Source organism: Cricetulus griseus, chromosome 2, assembly GCF_003668045.3.
Source record: "Cricetulus griseus strain 17A/GY chromosome 2, alternate assembly CriGri-PICRH-1.0, whole genome shotgun sequence".
In the NCBI taxonomy this organism is placed as follows: Eukaryota; Metazoa; Chordata; class Mammalia; order Rodentia; family Cricetidae; genus Cricetulus; species Cricetulus griseus.
The window spans coordinates 3,858,052-3,872,558 of record NC_048595.1 but is presented as its reverse complement, the minus strand read 5'-3'; the positions used below and the strand labels follow the sequence as shown (position 1 = coordinate 3,872,558).

Below are 14,507 nucleotides of genomic sequence, written 5' to 3'. Positions count from 1 at the left end.
GTGAGTGGGGTGGACAGCTGTGTCCTGTGGGCCTTCCCGGTGATGCTGAGCTCTCTAAGAGTGGAGAGGCCACAGGGCCCTTTCCCATGCTGATTCACCATTGGCCTTTAGGGGGCAGTGAGGAGCCCAGGTTTGACAACTCCTGATGACTCTGAGCTGTTTCTTCTTTAGCAGGTGAACTGAGTGAGGCTGAGGAAACCGTACTGTGACAGTTGCTTCCATGGCTGCCGGTGGAGGGGACCATGGCTGTTCTGAGCTGCTACTCTGGCCACTTATGCCCTGTGGCATCTTATCTGCCGTGGGTGCTTTCGCTGTAGCTGGCACTGAGCCTCAGGCTGGCTATGAACATGCTGCCCTCTGACCTTGGCAGTCATTCAGCCGTTATGATTTTGTGTGACTTGGCGTGGCTCATTCCGAGGCATCCCAGACTAAACATGGGTAGTTGAGGGAGATAATGGCCCAGAGGTCAGAGGATTAAACAAAACCTTGGCAAAATCTATGTCACGGGTGCTGAAGTGTCTGAGGTGATCTTATCAGGTGGCTTATGCAAATATCTTGGAAAGGTCTGCCAGGCCAGCATGCCAGTGACAGGAGTCCATGTTGTAAATCTTGTACGTGGCTCTGTGTGACCCCACGAGGGCTGCCTCAGCATAGGCAGCGAGTGGCCTTGTGCCTTTGGCACAATGGAAGAGATCTGTCCCCTGTCTCATGGCAGCGCACGGGGATGGCGCAGCCTCTCCTGCCTTCGGCTGCAGCCCCGTAGGGATGGATGGTTTTCTCTTTCCCCGGTGCGTAGAGGAAACCCTGTGTGATGACCGGTCTCTGTGATGAATGGTGATGCGTGGAGAATGGAGCCTCCCCGCTTGCCCACGGGGATGCACAGCTCTTGGCAGCGAGGGGTTGGTGGTGAGCCTGTGCTCCAGGCCACCAACCTTCTCTGAAGCCGGCACAGAGACTGCTGGATTCTGGAGGTCCAGATAATACACCCCCTTCTCCCTCCTCGCCCTGCCCCTGCATTTAGAGATGGACTGATTGGCCCTATTGTACCTGTGTTCCGCTCCCCATTGGTGACCCGACTTGGACCAGCATGCTATCTAGGTTGCCAGTCAGGAGCAGGGGCTTCCGTCTCCAATCTTGGGAGTCACAGAGGGGCGGCCCCTGTAGGATACCCAGTGACCGTGAGAGACGGTGCCCTGATGCTGCTTATGTCCTACCCTTGGGTTTGACATTGTGTCACTCTGGTTTTCAGTTGCCTGGGAAGCCCAGATACACTCAGATCTCACTGCCCCCTGCTGGCCAGGTATTCTGAGCCTGGACATAGACCTTTTGTCCAGGAAATCCAAGATTCAGGCTAGTTCCTGGGCTTTTAACCACCCATGCTGGTGGGAGCCACATCAACTCAGCCTGGACAGCTGTCTCGATCTGCCTTTGGTTGAGGCTGTGCGTTGGGAGTCAGAGAAATGGAGAGTGCGGAGGCTTAGTGTGTGGCGGCCAGAGCACTGAGGGTGCTGCCTGAGCTTGCTTGCTCTGGCTTTTTTTTTTTTTTTTTCCCCAGCTTGCTGCTATGCTCACTGCCAGCAGCAGAGGCCACTGGTGGCCCAGCGACCATCAGTACTTCTTCATGCCGGCTCCCTCCTGTCTCCTGACACCAGAATACAAGAGTAGATTGTGTCCAGTTAAGTAAAGGGACGTTCCCTTTGCTCTGTGTGGCGTGTGCCTGCACCTGTGTTGTACGAGGTTGACACGCCCTGGGTGGGAACTTAGCATGTGCTGTGGCTGTGGTCACCAGCTGTCCAGTTGCTCTGACCACACACCTGTAGGGACAGATGGCTAAGATGCTGCTCGCCTTTCAGAGTTGAGACATTCGAGGTACATTCCCCATCAGCCATGGCTCAGGCACATCTGCCATGAGGCAGGCTACTGTGGCTGTGTGGCCTCTGTGTGGCTACATTGACTGGGCATGCTCTGATGTATTGAGCTGGCTTCATACGTGTGTACGTGACTGGCATGTGTTGGAGGGGGTGGGGGTGGTGATTTGCCATCTCAGAACTACAGTCAGCTCTACCTCAGAAAAGACTTGGAACACCAGCAATGTGCCTTGGTAAACAGTGACTTTGCACTGGTCCCTGGTCCCTAGTCTCCTCCATTCTGTACTCTGAGACTTTTCCTGGTGGAGAGGAATTGCATTTTCTCTTTCTTTCAGACAGCTGATCATTCAACCTCTAGGAAATATCTTTTAAGAAGAAATCCTGGTGGCCACAATACAGCACATTCCATGTTTCTTCTAAGGTGGACATAACTCTGTAGGGAGACACCCTGGCCCCGCCCTGGCAGGTACCAAGTGGAACCGGGACTCACCCATAAGGGCGTGGTGTAGGAAAGCCAGGGTGACGTAAGGGAGGCTTCTTAAAGACCGCTCGTGGAGACCCGAGCCCCTTTTTGTTCTGGCCGCACTTGCTGGGTTCCTGTAACCTCGCTCTGGCCTGCGTTTTGCCCTGGTGTTTTCTTGAATAAAGAGACTTTAATCTATCATAACTCTTCTCAGATTGTTTCCTTGGCTAACTGGGACGCTCCACACACAGCTCCACCCAGAGCAGAGGCTGCTCCCCCCCCCCCCGCCCCCTTGGTGTGTACCAGCCCGGGTGCTGAGAAAGCAGCAGGGAGATTTCCTGCCCTTGATAGAGACAGGCGGTTTCAGACGCAGTGTACTGAGGATGGAGTTCGGATGGCTCTCACTCCTCAGAGTAAACTGAGCTGCACAGTGAAAGGGCACAGTGAAAGTGTCAGGAGAGCCCTGATACCTCCCACACTCCTGCTTCATCAGACCGGACCCAGACCAGACACTCTCTCAGGCTTGCTGCCTCTCACGGGTCCTTGGGGCAACCCCTGCTGAACTGCTGCTGTGACCCTGTAGGTCAGAAGTACCCACTCCGAGGATCAGCCTAAGGTGTGGCCTGGCAGAAGCAGTGTCTATTGGCTGTTGCCAGGGTTGGGTTTTCACTGTATGGGGAGTGACCCGTCAGTCACTGGGGACAAGGGAGGGCTCGAGGTTGGTTGCTTCTGTTCTCTGGTGTCTCTTGCTTTGGGGTGATGGTGTCTGATCACCCTCTATTTTAAGTTAGGCAAGGAATTGGGTCAGCTTTGGACCTAAATGCTGGATTTATTGTGGCTTGCACATGGGCCAAAGCCAGGGTTTCAGGAAGGTCACTCAGCGCTGTGACCTTGAAGTCATTTGCAAACCGTATGCAGTTGTGCACCTTGAGTGTGAGTCAAGTGGTTTGGGGCAGTTGCCCATGAAGCAGGGTGAGTTCACTGGGTAGATGATGTTTGAGCCCCCAGTGCACCCGAGTCTGCATGGGAGCCGCACAGACAGAGACCAGCCAGCTCCTGTGTAACCTTCCAGCCAGGGTTCAAGTTCACATTGCCCCTCTAGATCTGAGCTTCTCAGCCCTAGAACCACTCACGTGGAGGACTGGGCTGCTCTCCGTGGTCTGCTGAGATGGTGTGGGCCTGACCCTACCACTGTGACACCTTCCCGACAGGGTCAGGCTTCCGACTTCAGAACCAAGCCTGTGAATGTCTTAGGGGAGAGTGGGGTGCATAGAGTTGGCCAGCTTGGGGTGGTGGGTGTTGACGGCCATTGGCCAGGAAACCTGAGCCAAGGCCGAGGCAGTCAGCGCATGGAAGCTTCGGGAGACATTCCTGGATTGCTTTCCTGAAGGTCCTCAATTAAAGGCTTATTATCATTGCTGTTGTGTGCAGGTATGGGGTGAGCATGTGTGTGCATGTGTGTACATATGTGTATGTGGTCTGCATGTGCATGTGTGTACATGTTTGTGTGTGGTGTGTGCCTATTCATGTGTGCACATGTGTGTGCATTTGTGTTTGTGTGGGTGCATGCACATGTGTACACATGTGTTTGTGGTTTGTGGGTGTGTGTATAGTGTGCATGTGTGTGCATATGTGTGCATGTGTATACATATGAGTGCATGTGTGTACACATGTGTATGTGGTGTGTGTGTGTGTGTGTGTGCATGTGCATGTATAAATATGTGTTTGTGTGGTGTGTGCCTATTCATGTGTGCATGTGTGTACACACATATACATATGTTATGATAGATCTTTCCGCCAAAAGCTGCCTGAGCCCTACCACCACATGTGAGCTTTATGCCAGCTGCCCGAGTTAGGGCCCAAATGAAACTTGTATTAGGTTCAAATGATGCTTGGCCAATGCCTAGGATTCTCATCTGTTAGCTCAGTCTTAATTATCATAAACCTATATATTTTATAAGACTTATCTTATAGAGGATGCCTTCCGCTGGCACCCTCTCTTGCCGGTGGCTCATACATATGTGTTTGTGTGGGTGCATGCCCATGTGTACACATGTGTGTGAGTGTGGTTTGTGTGTGTGTGTGTGTGTATAGTGCACATGTGTGTGTGCGTGTGTATACACATGTGTGCATGTGTGTGTCTGTTGCACCGTGGTAATGGGAGGGTGGGGTGCCCTGCACTATATCTTTTTCCCTCATTCCCTGATGCTTGTTGCTTTTTGGCTGGGCTGACCAGTCAGCCAGCAAGTTCTCCTTCCATCTCTACCATCCCCTCCATGCCCACCCCCAGCCCCAAGGTGACAGTTTTTTTTTTTTTCCTAGGTGCTGGGGATCGGAACTCAGGTCTTGCTTGGCTAGCATGACCTTGCTTGCATGGCTAGCGCTACTGTGCCCTGAGCCACCTTCACAGCCTCTGATGGCTTGTTGTGAACCACTTCTTTGCACAATGCTGGTTTGGTTTTTCTCATCTTTCTGCTGGTCCTGTGTGTGTGTGTGTGTGGGGGTAGCAGGTCGACTTAGAAGTCAGCAGAGCCTGCCAAGTACAGCTTCTTAGAGGCAACACTGTCAGAGCTGTTTTCAGTTCTGTCATCGTGGACAAGAAATAGAAACCCGGCCCCTAGGCAGTGGTGTCTGTTTTTGCAGATGAAGGCATCAGGACAGGCTCACTGAGATGATTTATTAATCTGTTTACCCCGCCAGGGAGGAGCCCTGGCCAGTGCTCGTGAGAGAGCTGTTTGCGGTGACTTTCTTTATGGGGGATTTGATGGGCTTGACTCAAGACTTTTAATCATGCTGTTTTAGTTGACATTCGGAGTTTTCTCTTCAAAATGTATGGCACGATGTTAATTAAATTGCCCTGGTTTGGAGAGCTGTTCACAGGTGTCACTCAGTTGTGTGCTGTCTGGGGTTTTGCTCAAGCCTTCTGCATGCTGGACAGCTGGGGTGGTCGGGGGGTTGGGGGGGGTGTGCTCCTAGGCACAGGTGATCCAGACGAACAGAGTGGAGCTGAGCATGTATCTGTGTGTCCATCCCTGGGAGGCTTGTGTTTCTCTGGTTCCTCAAAGCTCTTCATTCCTGAGCAATGCTAGCATTTCTGTAGCTGCCCAATCTGCCCCCTATAAAGCCTCTGGGCCTTGAACTTGTTGAAGGCTGATGTGTTTCCCAGGTTCCTTGTGACTTCTTTAGCATGGTTCCCACAGTGGAGGGACAATTAAATGGTGTTTGGGAAAGAGAACATTCAGAGCCAGGAATGAGGCCGATTCGACTGAACTTGAATCGTCCTTCAGTGTGCTGCCATCAGGCTGGCTCTCTGATGAAAGGTGCTGGGACTGGCTGGGATGGGAAGCTCTGTCCTGGGCATTTCCCACTCCCCCCAAGGTCTTGATGGCAGTGATGGCAAGGCCTACGTGGTGTAGCATTCTGGTCCTTGGTTTTGTTTTGCTTGGACTTGCCCCCGCTGGTCCCACCACTCAGGTGGAGCAGTTTCAAGGTGACCTCCAAGCTGGGCAATGCCCACTGCTTCCTTTGAGAATTTAAATGTTTGTTTTACTGCTGAAAGAGAAAGAGGGTAGTGTCCATAAAACCAGTATGAACAGGTGTAAATACACAGGTGAGGTAGTGACAGATTCAACAGCCCAGCAGGGCTCTGCAAACAGCGTGCGTCTGGGAATCTGACACATATTTCTGTCCCAGTCCAGCCACCTGTCAGCCCTAAGTGGTCATTATTTCATCATTCTGCAATAAAAGATAATAGAATAACGATTTATAGTTCGTGGCTGATGTTTTAATGCATCCCTCTGTTATCCTGGCTGACAGTCTGTGATTACAGTAACCACTTTCTGGGTGACTCCATGGTAATGACTCCTTAATAGGAGTGTTAGCCCGAATTTCAATCACATGGCACTGGCCAGCCTGAGCCCTGCCTGGCACTGTCTGCAGGGGGCGTCTTTGTGCTCAGCTGGGGGCTAGACACCCAGACACTGAAAGGTGGTGGCATATGGAAGCCCGTCCAGGGCTGCTCCTCAGGGTGTGGACACGAGCCTCCATGGTTGGCAAGTCCAACCTCTAGCTCCACCTTTGTCTCTTACGCTTGTGCTTTGGCCAGTTAGAACTGAAAACAGGTGTATGTGTGTGTGCCCGCGTGCACACTTGTGAGAGTGCACTCTGACGTTAGAGGCGAATGGGTCCCTTGCACCTCCGCACCCACTCAGGGGCCAGAGATTGTCCGTTTGCATTCTGGGAATAGGAATGTTATAAATGGGGGGCCTTTTAGCAAGGTCATTTACTATCATCTACTAGGTTCCAAAAATCGTTTAATGAAAAGATGTCATTCTGTATGTGCTTGGTGGTACAAGCCTGTTTTTTGGCACTTGGGAACTTGGGAGATGGAGGCAGGAGGGTCAGGAGTCAACCTCATCATGAATTTGCAGTCAGCATGGGCTACTGAGACTTCTACCTCAAAAAGCAAACAGAACAAAACAAACAAACAAACAAAAGGATAGCTCCTCAGTTAACAGGCCTTAACCGAGTTCAGTTGCCAGCACCCATGGCTCACAACCCTGTCCAGGGAATCAGACTCCCTCTTCTGGTTTCTCTGGGCACCTGCACTTGCATGCATCCCCACCCCCACCCCAAACACATGACTAAAAATAAAATCCTAAAAAGAAGTCCTTACCTGTGTGCTGGGCACACACCTTTAATCCCAGCACTTGGGAGGCAGAGGCAGGCAGAGCTCTGTGAGTTCCAGGCCAGCCTGGCCTACAGAACGAGATCTAGGACAGGCTCCAAAGCCACAGGGTTTTTAACCCTGTTTTGAAAAGCCAAAAAAAAAAAAAAAAAGAAAAAAAAAAAAAAGAAGTCCTTACCTGTGTTACTGAAGTCCTAAATCCCCCTCTCCAACCCCCACCAGATCTCAGGCGATTTTCACTGTAAAAGGTCCTGGCTGTGAGCTGTGGATCCTGTCTTAGTTCCAAGTAGGTTAAGAGTTCTTGGTTGAAGCACACTTAGTTTGGATGGGACTTCATAAAACAAACACATCAGGTGGTCTGAGAGTGAGCATGCCAGGCAGTGGCCCAGGTTTCTATGCTGTGTGTTGGCTGAGTCTGGAGTTGACTGTGCCCAGCAGTAGTGTGTGTGTGTGTGTGTGTGTGTGTGTGTGTGTGTGTGTGTGTGTGTGTGTGGTGTGTGTTTGGGTGGTGTGTATTTGTTTTGTGTGTGTGTGCTTGGATGGTGTGTGTGTGTGTGTGTTTGGGTGGTTGTGTGTTTTGTGTGTGTTTGGGTGGTGTGTGTGTGTGTGTGTTTTGTGTGTGTGTGTGTGTGTTTGGGTGGTGTGTGTGTTTTGTGTGTGTTTGGGTGGTGTGTGTGTGTTTTGTGTGTGTGTGTGTGTGTGTGTTTGGGTGGTGTGTGTGTGTGTGTTTTGTGTGTGTGTGTGTTTTGTGTGTGTGTGTTTGGGTGGTGTGTGTGTTTTGTGTGTGTTTGGGTGGTGTGTGTGTGTGTTTGGGTGGTGTGTGTGTGTGTGTTTTGTGTGTGTTTGGGTGGTGTGTGTGTGTTTTGTGTGTGTGTGTTTGGGTGGTGTGTGTGTGTGTGTTTGGGTGGTGTGTGTGTGTTTGGGTGGTGTGTGTGTGTTTTGTAGTATCATAGGCATATGTGTGTACACATGTTTGTGTGGTTGTACATATGTGTGTGAGTGCATTTGGCAGCCTTAGGTTGATTTGGGGAGTGTGACTTAATCAGTTTGAACCCCAAACAAGTACGTTGAACTGAACGAGGAAATGACTTCTTTCACCTTACTCTCTGAGGCAGAGTCCCTCAGCCAAACCCAGAGCTCACTGACAGGGCTCATCTTGCTGGCCAGCTTGCCTGGGGATCCCCGCTGTGCTCTCCTGGCGTTCCCGAGGGGTTCTGGGGTGTGGACTCCACTTCTCAGCTTGCGCCGCCCCAGCCTGTGAGCATCTGATCCTCTCGCTCTTGCTGCACCTCGCCTGCTGTCAGCGCCCTCAGTCGCCTCTGCTTTCTCTCTCGCAGCCGTTCTATTTCCACACGACCTTGAACCACCCGAACATCGTGGCTGTGGTAGAAGTGGTTGCTGAAGGCAGGAAGAGGGACGGCGCCCTGCAGGTGCTGTCCTGTGGCTTTGGAATTCTTCGCATCTTTGGCAATAAACCAGAGTCTCCGACCTCTGCTGCCCAGGACAAACGGTACCCTCCTCCTCCTCCTCTTCCTCCTCCTCCTCCTCCTCTTCCTCCTCCTCCTCCTCTTCTTCCTCCTCCTCCTCCTCTTCTTCCTCCTCCTCCTCCTCCTCTTCTTCTTCCTCCTCCTCTTCTTCTTCCTCCTCCTCCTCCTCCCCCTCCTCCTCCTCCTCCCCTCTCTTTCTCGATTTAATTATTTTTTATTTTATGTTTGCAAGAATGTCTGTACAACACACATGTGTGTCTGGTGCTAATTTTAAGTTAGCAAAGTGTTGTTCTTGTCTATGAGTGAGAAACAACTTTGGGTGGGTGTTGGGTTGGATGTGGTATATACACGGGCCCAAGGTCTGATCTGATCTATGTGGGATTTTAGGCAGTCTTACCCACTCACCTGTGCACGAGAGGCAGCTGTGTGATGTTAACTATGTAGTAGTCACCATTCAGCAGGTGACAGTCGAGTGCCTGCTGCACACCAGGCTGTTCAGAAACTGGACACCTGAGACAGATAAGCTCTGTGGAATCCTTCCGGCTAGGATTCAAGTTCACACCTCTAGACCTGAGTTTCTTGGTGTTGGAGCTGCTCACTCAGGCCTGGTCATTCTTCTCTGTGGAGCCATCCTGTGGCAGTGTCCCTGACCTCCATCAGCAGATGCCAGGAGCAGTTTCTGCTCAGCGTGTTAACTAGCTATACCCTGCAGACATTGCCAGACACATGCTTGGGGATGCCATGCTTGGGTGAATACGCGGCTCCAGGAAGGGGGCTGGATACTGTCTTCCTGGGACTTCTCAGTCTGGCTATTTCTGTTGTTTAGTAGCTTAAAACATTATTATTATTATTATTATTATTTATTATTATTATTAGTGTGTGTGTGTGTGTGTGTGTGTGTGTGTGTGTGTGTGTGTGTGTGTGTGTGTTCATGCTTGCACCTTTGGAGGCCAGAAGAGGGTGTCACATCCCTTGGAGCTAGAGTTACAGGTGGTCATGAGCCTCCCCACATGGGTGCTGGGAATGGAACCCAGTCTCTCTGGAAAGAGCAGCGAGTGCCGTTAACTATTAGCCATCTTTCCAGTCCATTTTCTGGCTTCTTGTTCCTTGGGCTGCAGGTCTGTGGGGTGTCTTTATCATGACAGGGCTGGTGCTGCCCTCAGCCACCTCTGTTTCTGCAGCAGATGTGACCAGCAACATTTAAGAGGCTCTGGGAGCCTGGTCCCAGGAACTGTCCTGGTCATGAGATATGTGCGGTTGACATGGTTTCCTGGTTCTGTCTTTCAGGTTGAGGCTGTATCATGGCACCCCCAGAGCCCTTCTGCACCCACTTCTCCAGGATCCCATAGAACGTAAGAGCCTAGCCCGGTCTTGGCGTTCATCTTGAGCTCCTGACTTTCCTGAGCACTGCCCACCTCGCCTGATGTCATTCCTTAGGAAAACAAGCCCTCTACTCAATGCGTTTGTTCTAAATTTCTGGGTTTTAGCTGTTTGACTGGAAATAGTCTCTGTTTTAGCCCATGTCTGGTGCTCCTCCCCCCAGAGAGCAAGCACATGACACTGATGGAGAACTGTAGCCTACAGTACACCCTGAAGCCACACCCACCTCTGGAGCCAGCCTTCCACCTGCTCCCCGAGAATCTCCTGGTGTCTGGTCTCCAGCTGATCCCTGGCCTCCTACCTCCTCACGGGGACATGGGTAAGCTGCCCTTGGATCTCGCCACTGCCTCAAACCTCGGAGGACCTGGGTTCATCCTGACGGGTGAAGGTGGTTGGGCTGCCCACGTGTCCCCTAGTAGCTCAGCAGTGTGGCCTGATGGTGTGGTGGGAGAGGAGGTGACAGCGACACCCGTCACTGAGTCCCACGCTGCCACTGGATCCCTCCCTCCCTCCTGGGTTGCAGTATCAGTGGTGTTGCCGTGATACTTCTTGGTCGCACTGAAATACATGTAAGAAAGTTGAGCACTGTGAGCATTTTATGTGGGTTGTTCATGGGCGTTGACATCTTTATATTGTAAAGATTTGAAGCCACAGCCACATCCTTATTCAGTAAACTCAGGAAAGACTAAACATTCTCCCGTCCACGCTTGACCCTGCAGAGAAAGCCACTGTCAGCATCTTTGCTGCTCTCCCTCCAGCGTTGGCCCCCTGAAGGCTGGGGAGCAGCGTGGCAGCAGAGCCACACTTGAGACTCAGGCACTTGGCTCCAGAGCCTGCAGAGTCCAAAGACATGGCCCAGAGATGGTTTCTCCACAGGGATTCCCAAACCTGCCCAGCCTCCTTAGTCCTTTATGTCAGTTCTAGAAGGTTCTATTCCCTGCCACTGTGGCTTTTGTGCTTGGGGTCATCTTCCTTGCCTATGTGCCGAGCTGGGCCCCTGATGGGTTTGGCCATGGGACCATACTTCCTGTCCAGCTCAGGCCCCTTCCTGGAGTAGCAGGCTCTGCCACCATGTCTGCTCCCCAGCAGCTCCCTGCTTTCTCTTGTGTTGTTACCATGTAAGGTTGCGTGTGTGGCCCTAGGATGATCCCTCCAAAAGAACTGGCCGTCTCCCACTGTTGCCTTCGCTGTGTTGCTTAAGCAGCTTGTAGAGAGGGGACACTATAGATTTGCTCTCAGGGAGGGCTCTAGCCATAGCAAATGTGGGTCTCTCTTCTGTCACAGCCATGCTGGTGACAAGCTGGTTGGCTTGCTCGGCCCTGGAAGGGGTTCAGTGCATCCAGTATGCTCCCTGCTTTTAAATTCTCTATGTAACAACCACCCGTTCACTGAAATGGCTTTTCGGCTCTCAAACTGTGGCTCACACTATTTTTCCATCATGCCTGGCATGTGCTTGCAAACACAGTGAAGATTCTCGGGTAAGGTGACACAGGATACCCTTCCCGCTTACTTGAGGACTTGGTCAAGACCACCGGCCGTTGGGGATGGCCCCTGGTGAGCCACCAGAGATTTCCGTGGCCCGTAATCTCTTGCTGATTGACAGTAGTCCTCTGGGATTGGCTGTTTTGATCTTTGTCGTATGTCTACATACATGTGTCCTTCCCAGGAGCAGAGGAGGGGTGTGTGCTGATGGGACATTCACAGTGGGTCCCTGGGGTGGCTTGCACAGGAGGGTCTTCTATGGGAACTTGGCTCCCCACTGCTGTGTGTGTGTGTATGTGTGTGTGTGTGTGTGTGTGTGTGTGTGTGTGTGTCTTGGTGCGGGGTTTGGGGGGGGATGCTGTCTGCTCATGCAGAGCTAAAGAACTGAACTGCTGAGAATGGGGGAGCTGGTCCAGGGCCACAAGGAGAGTCGGGGTCCATTCTGAGCTCAGTTCTTGAGCCCTCCCTCATTTCAGTCCCTGCCCTCGTAAGTGAGTGGAGGTTTTGGCCAGACCCTGCCCTTCTCCTATGGGCTGGCCTGCTCTGGTTACCAGGTGGTCTGGCAGAGTGATAGAGAGGCTCCTGTAACGGCTGCAGCGTCTCTGCTCAGCTCTTCACTGGGCTCTGTGTTTCTTACAACTGGCCTGTGGGTCTGCCTGCCTGTGCTGCTGGCCTTTAGGGTGTAGCCTCTGGTGTGGCCCTCTCTTCCCCCATCCCCACTCTGCCTCCCTTGTACCCTGCTTGAGCTTGGTTTCTCTTCTCACTGTGTGTCCTGGGCAGTCTGTCATTCCCCACCATGGCTTTCCCCTGCTTGCACCAAAGCCTGTGCAAAGCCAGGCGGGCTGCTTGTCTTTCATGATTGTGCCTGATTGTTGAGCATTGGAGTGTCCCATGGCATGGAGCTGACCCACCATCTGCCCGAGGCAGTGTAAGCCCTGAGAGGGCAAGGAGGATGCCCAGTTCCCTTCCTGTTTCTGGATCAGCAGATAATACAGATGCAGAGTCGGGGTCAGCACCGTGAGAAGGTGGGCACTCCCTCTGTGCCCTTAGCTGGGTAGTGGCACGAGGCACAGTAGCACTTTCTCTGTCCAGTGACAGGGACAGCAAACGATAGGAGCTGGGCATTGCTAGCCAGTCCTTCCGAAATGTCAAATGGACAGTGGCCCTGGGGCCCTTAGGGAATGAGGGTGTGTGTGTGGGTGCCCAGAGTGTCCTGACACCCGGGAATCTGGTAGACAGCACTGTGAATGGTCCCATTGGTGTCACAGCTGCCAGGGGGGCTCAGTGTAGAAGGAGTAGGCGTCGTCTCTCACCAGCTGCACAGTCCAGAATGTAGCCTGTTCCGACAGTGACGCTTGTGTGGGTCCTTCCTGCCTGTTGTGGAGTCACGTGCCTCTGTGGCGTGCTCTGTAATCAGGGTCCGAGTGGGCCACTGCTTGCCAGCCTGTGGTGAGAAGGACGCTGTCCCTAAGGAGTGCTGAGGCTGCTCGGAGAACTTCCCTGCCTGAGCCTCTGTGAATGTAATTAATTAACTTGCAGAACGTGGTCGTCTGCTGAGTAGAGAGGAGAGTAGGGAGTCGCAGGAAGAGGCCTCTGGTACATCTCTCACATCCCTCTTTTCTGGTTCCAGCTTCCCTCCTTCCCCTTCTCTCTCCTGTTATTATCTGGCCCTGTTTTGCAGTAACCTTCTGCTTGGAGTCGCCTGAGAGCTGGACGTGCCTCTATCCCTAACCCTAACCCTCATCTTCCTAGAAGCTTTGCAAGGAGCCGCCACACGGCAGCCTCACTGTCTCTGTTATCAGGGTCCTAGGGCCAGAGTAGCACCTCACTGCCCAGGGGATCCATTGAGGACAGTGATTGCTGCAGTGTAGGGAGGCCCCCAAGTCAGGGTGGCACCTGATGCTCACCCAGATATTGCTGGGTACAGCTTAGTGATAGTGTTTGTCGACACAGATGAGACACTGGGTTGATCCCCATCAAAACACGTATGCACGCTTACACAGGTGCAGACAGATGCACACACGCGTGTATACACATGTAGTGTACCCGTGTGCACACCAGCACATGAATGCACCTTCATCAACATTTCCCACTAGAAGGTTTGGCGGCATCCGATGCACCCGTGTTGCCGTGAGGCGGCGTGCCGTTGTCTCGGTGGAGCCCTTGGTGGAGCTGACACGGAAGTTTGCCCCACTCCGCTGACCTTCTAGCGGGAGGCCACAGTGCTCTTCCGATGGTTTCCTCAGCACCAAGTGTTAGCTTGTCTCTGTCCACCTCTCTCCTCCACCCATCCCTCCTCCCAGCAGGAGGGCGTCTAGGCTGGCCTTTGAAACTGGTTCCCAAGACCCCCACAGCCTTCTATCTAAAGGCACAAGTGCAGGCGGGATTGGCGGGGAGGAAGCGCAGGTGCCGCAGGGCTGTGAGAAGGGGTTGGCTGCCTCCTTCTGAGGGCTCGGCGCAGGTGAGCAGTAGAGCTGGCGTGGTCCTGCTGCAGCCGCAAGTGACAGAAGCTGGAGGGAGCAGAGGCTGGGTGAGCCTGGCTGAGTCCACCTTGCCCCGCAGAGGTTCTGAGGCGCTGTCTGAGCAGCTCTTGCCTGCAGGTCCCGATCACTGTGCCTGAGACTGATGGGACCCTGGTGTGTGGCCTCCGCTTCCCCGCGAGGATAACCTGAGCTCTCTCCTCCCACTCCAGGGGATGCCCTGCGGAAGCCTCGCTTCCAGAAGCCCACCACGTGGCACTTAGATGACATCTTCTTCACCCTGTACCCCTCCCTGGAGAAGTTTGAGGAGGAGCTTCTGGAACTGCTCATCAGCGACCACTTCCGGGAGGTATCTCAGCGTCTCCCCTGCTGCAGCTTAGCCTGAGCAGAGCCGGTGCCCTGCTCACGTCCCGGGATTCCTCCCTGTGGATCTGAGCGTGGCCTTTACCCGGGTCGGGCCTCTCCAGAGCTCATAGTTTTACTTTCTCCCACATCTACCTGGGGGGGGGGACGCGCAGCTGACCCTCTTCTTTGTTCAGGGATGTCCTCTGTCCCCTCGTCCCCTCTTGGGATCATGTGCTCCATAAAGATGAGCTGTTTGTTCACCGCACCATGAGACATGTGTTAACAGTGTTTGACGTAAGCCGTTCAAATGGATGA

General features: G+C 52.9%; 1 protein-coding gene across 13 annotated transcripts in view; it reads left to right on the top strand.

Moving 5' to 3' along the window:
- LOC100772374 (nephrocystin-4) overlaps positions 1-14,507 on the top strand; it is a 91,361-nt gene that overhangs the window by 10,952 nt on the left and 65,902 nt on the right. For 12 of the 13 annotated variants that reach the window (XR_004768086.1, XM_027398392.2, XM_035439355.1 and 9 more), the window contains exons 4-7: positions 8,356-8,528; positions 9,793-9,857; positions 10,049-10,204; positions 14,060-14,196. Coding sequence is in view for 12 of the 13 variants with exons in the window: in XM_027398392.2 (XP_027254193.1) it covers positions 8,356-8,528; positions 9,793-9,857; positions 10,049-10,204; positions 14,060-14,196 (531 nt within the window). In the remaining variant the exon portion in view is untranslated. The remainder of the gene's footprint in view (positions 1-8,355; positions 8,529-9,792; positions 9,858-10,048; positions 10,205-14,059; positions 14,197-14,507) is intronic. The other variant, XM_035439357.1, reaches the window with a different exon arrangement.